The sequence below is a fragment of the Propithecus coquereli genome, unplaced genomic scaffold, assembly GCF_000956105.1.
Source record: "Propithecus coquereli isolate 6110/MARCELLA unplaced genomic scaffold, Pcoq_1.0 Scaffold732, whole genome shotgun sequence".
Taxonomy (NCBI): Eukaryota; Metazoa; Chordata; class Mammalia; order Primates; family Indriidae; genus Propithecus; species Propithecus coquereli.
The window spans coordinates 220175-222504 of NW_012153419.1; the positions used below are offsets into that span (position 1 = coordinate 220175).

General features: G+C 33.6%; 1 protein-coding gene across 1 annotated transcript in view; it reads left to right on the top strand.

Moving 5' to 3' along the window:
- LOC105824371 (neural cell adhesion molecule 2-like) overlaps window positions 1-2330 on the top strand; it is a gene marked incomplete at both ends in the record, with an annotated part of 241722 nt that overhangs the window by 208617 nt on the left and 30775 nt on the right. The window contains one exon of the mRNA XM_012661793.1: window positions 790-913. Within this exon, the coding sequence (XP_012517247.1) occupies window positions 790-913 (124 nt within the window). The remainder of the gene's footprint in view (window positions 1-789; window positions 914-2330) is intronic.

Consider the following 2330-nt stretch of genomic DNA (forward strand, 5'->3'; position numbering starts at 1 on the left):
GTTTAACAAAAGCAGTTAAGGATAGAGGCAACTATGGAATTTTGTTAGCTCCATCAGAAGAATTTTAGAAAAGGTGATATTTTGAAATCTGCAATTGCATCCAAAATTATCTGTCAAATTAAAAAGGTTGACATGACTCAGGAGAGGTTTCTAATAATTTTTAATTCCCTATACCTTTTCAAATTCTTCCTGCTCCTTTGGGTCACTTTGAATCCAGGTCTGATACAGTCTATAATTGAGAAAAAATTCAGAGAGGAAATTCAACTTATGAGAATGCTTTCTGATAGTGTTAAATAATTTGATTTGATTTGAGATTATAGAATAAATGAACCAAATTTGTTGTAGTTTCAACTTTGTGACACTTCTTTGACATGATCAAAACACCTTATACTGGAAATCAGTGTTCTATATATTGAATTCCATGTCTCCATTAAATTCCTTGGAAATAATCCATTTGGAGCAGCCAAAATACTTGGGATACATACAGAAGAGATGTTTTGTTCACATCATTCTTATTTTTTGCATATTAAAAAGGTGAAACAAAAGATTTTACTTTCTGCTTTGTTAATTTTCTTCTTTGAAAGTTAACACATGGGTTTAGAAACTAAAACAGAAGTGCCAAAGAGAAATGCTCACAAATCGTTCTCTTGTATGTATTTTCTATTTTTTTCAGGTATTTCATAGAAAGTTTTATAGTGTTATTATGCACTCAGCATTTTAATACTGGATTGAATTGTTTTCCTTATTAAAATTCATTAAACGTAGTCATATATATATTTTTTCTTCTAGCAATGGTTGTTTTGAGCAACCTGGAACCAAATACAACTTATGAAATCAGGGTTGCAGCTGTAAATGGAAAGGGACAAGGAGACTACAGTAAAATAGAGATTTTCCAAACATTACCAGTCCGTAAGTAATCATTGCTGTTCTGTTTTCTGTTGCCATGCTCTACACTTCCATATTTAATAGATTTTAAAATGCAGGGAGACGTTTCAACACTTTTGGGAAGTGAAATATTTCTTTGTCGAAGTGGTTTCTGACATCTCAGACTTCTAAAAATAACCTTGCTTTGGACCTAAGCAGAAAGAAAAGGTGCACTAGAATACAAGCACTAAAAATTGCTATCAGGATATTGTCTCCATATGAAGGTGCCCTTGTTATTCATAGTCTGATTAATTGGACTGTAGTGTTCAGATTATATTCTGTGAAAGAGTAGAAAAATGTCTGTGTAACATGTTCAATATTCTGTTCTTTTGATAAGGCATGACTACTGCCTTTAACCCACAAATTATGTAGGTGTTAAGTGTGAGAAAAATGAACCACGAAATTAATCCATTACAACAGTGACTATAGGAGAAGAATAACTATTGTAGCCTTGTTCTGGCAGCTACCCTATTTTGGCATATTGCAAATCAATTGAGTTTATGTGAAGTGAAGATTAAATTCAAGAAGACTTACATTTCCTTTATGTTGAATAAATTATTTAAAATATGAGAAAACATAATGAGTGTGACTGAGCATATGCTGTTATAAAATCTGTGCATAATCCTGCCTGTTATATATACATGCTAGGATAGTCAGATTGACAAAAATAATTTATATTGCCTTAATTTGTGACCAATAATTCTCTGTTTTTATCATAAAACCTGTCAGATGAGTTTCCATTTCTCTATTCCCAAGGCTAGTATCTTTTTTAGTTCTTCATTATTTTTTCACCAGGATGATTCGAAATAGATCTTGATTCGTAATCTTACCTCCAGTGTAGTCTTCCCTTAACCCATCTTCCAAGATGATTCTCAAGTAACTTTTCAGAAATTTCAATAGAGACCTATCCCTACCCTGCTTAAAATTCTCAACAGCCCCACTCTTCAGCTTCCCGCCTTCCTTTCAGATCCACTTTTCTCTTCCTGCTATCTCACACCTCCTCTCCTAACTACCACGAAGCTGTCTGCATCAGGATGTTGAACTACAGTTTGATGATGCTGTTTTCTTTCCGCACAGTACTGTGCATTCTGACTGAAGATCAGTCATGGCATGATTTCTTCCATAACACTCTGTATAAGCCCACCAACTTTATTTCCTCCTCCATTTAGGCACACTCTCCTTTATTTGCTCATAAAACACCTCTCTTAGTGTTTCAAAATTAAATCACCAGTTTCTGCCTTTTTCTCTCTTTCCCTTTTATTAATAAATTATAATGCTTCTATTCTCTTGTACTTTTGTTGACTTGCCAACCTCTCCCCTGCTCAGTGAGCACTTTGAGGGTTGAGACCTTAGATATTTTAAGTAATAAATATACATTTTTAGTTGTTTCTCAGGATTCTTTTGAA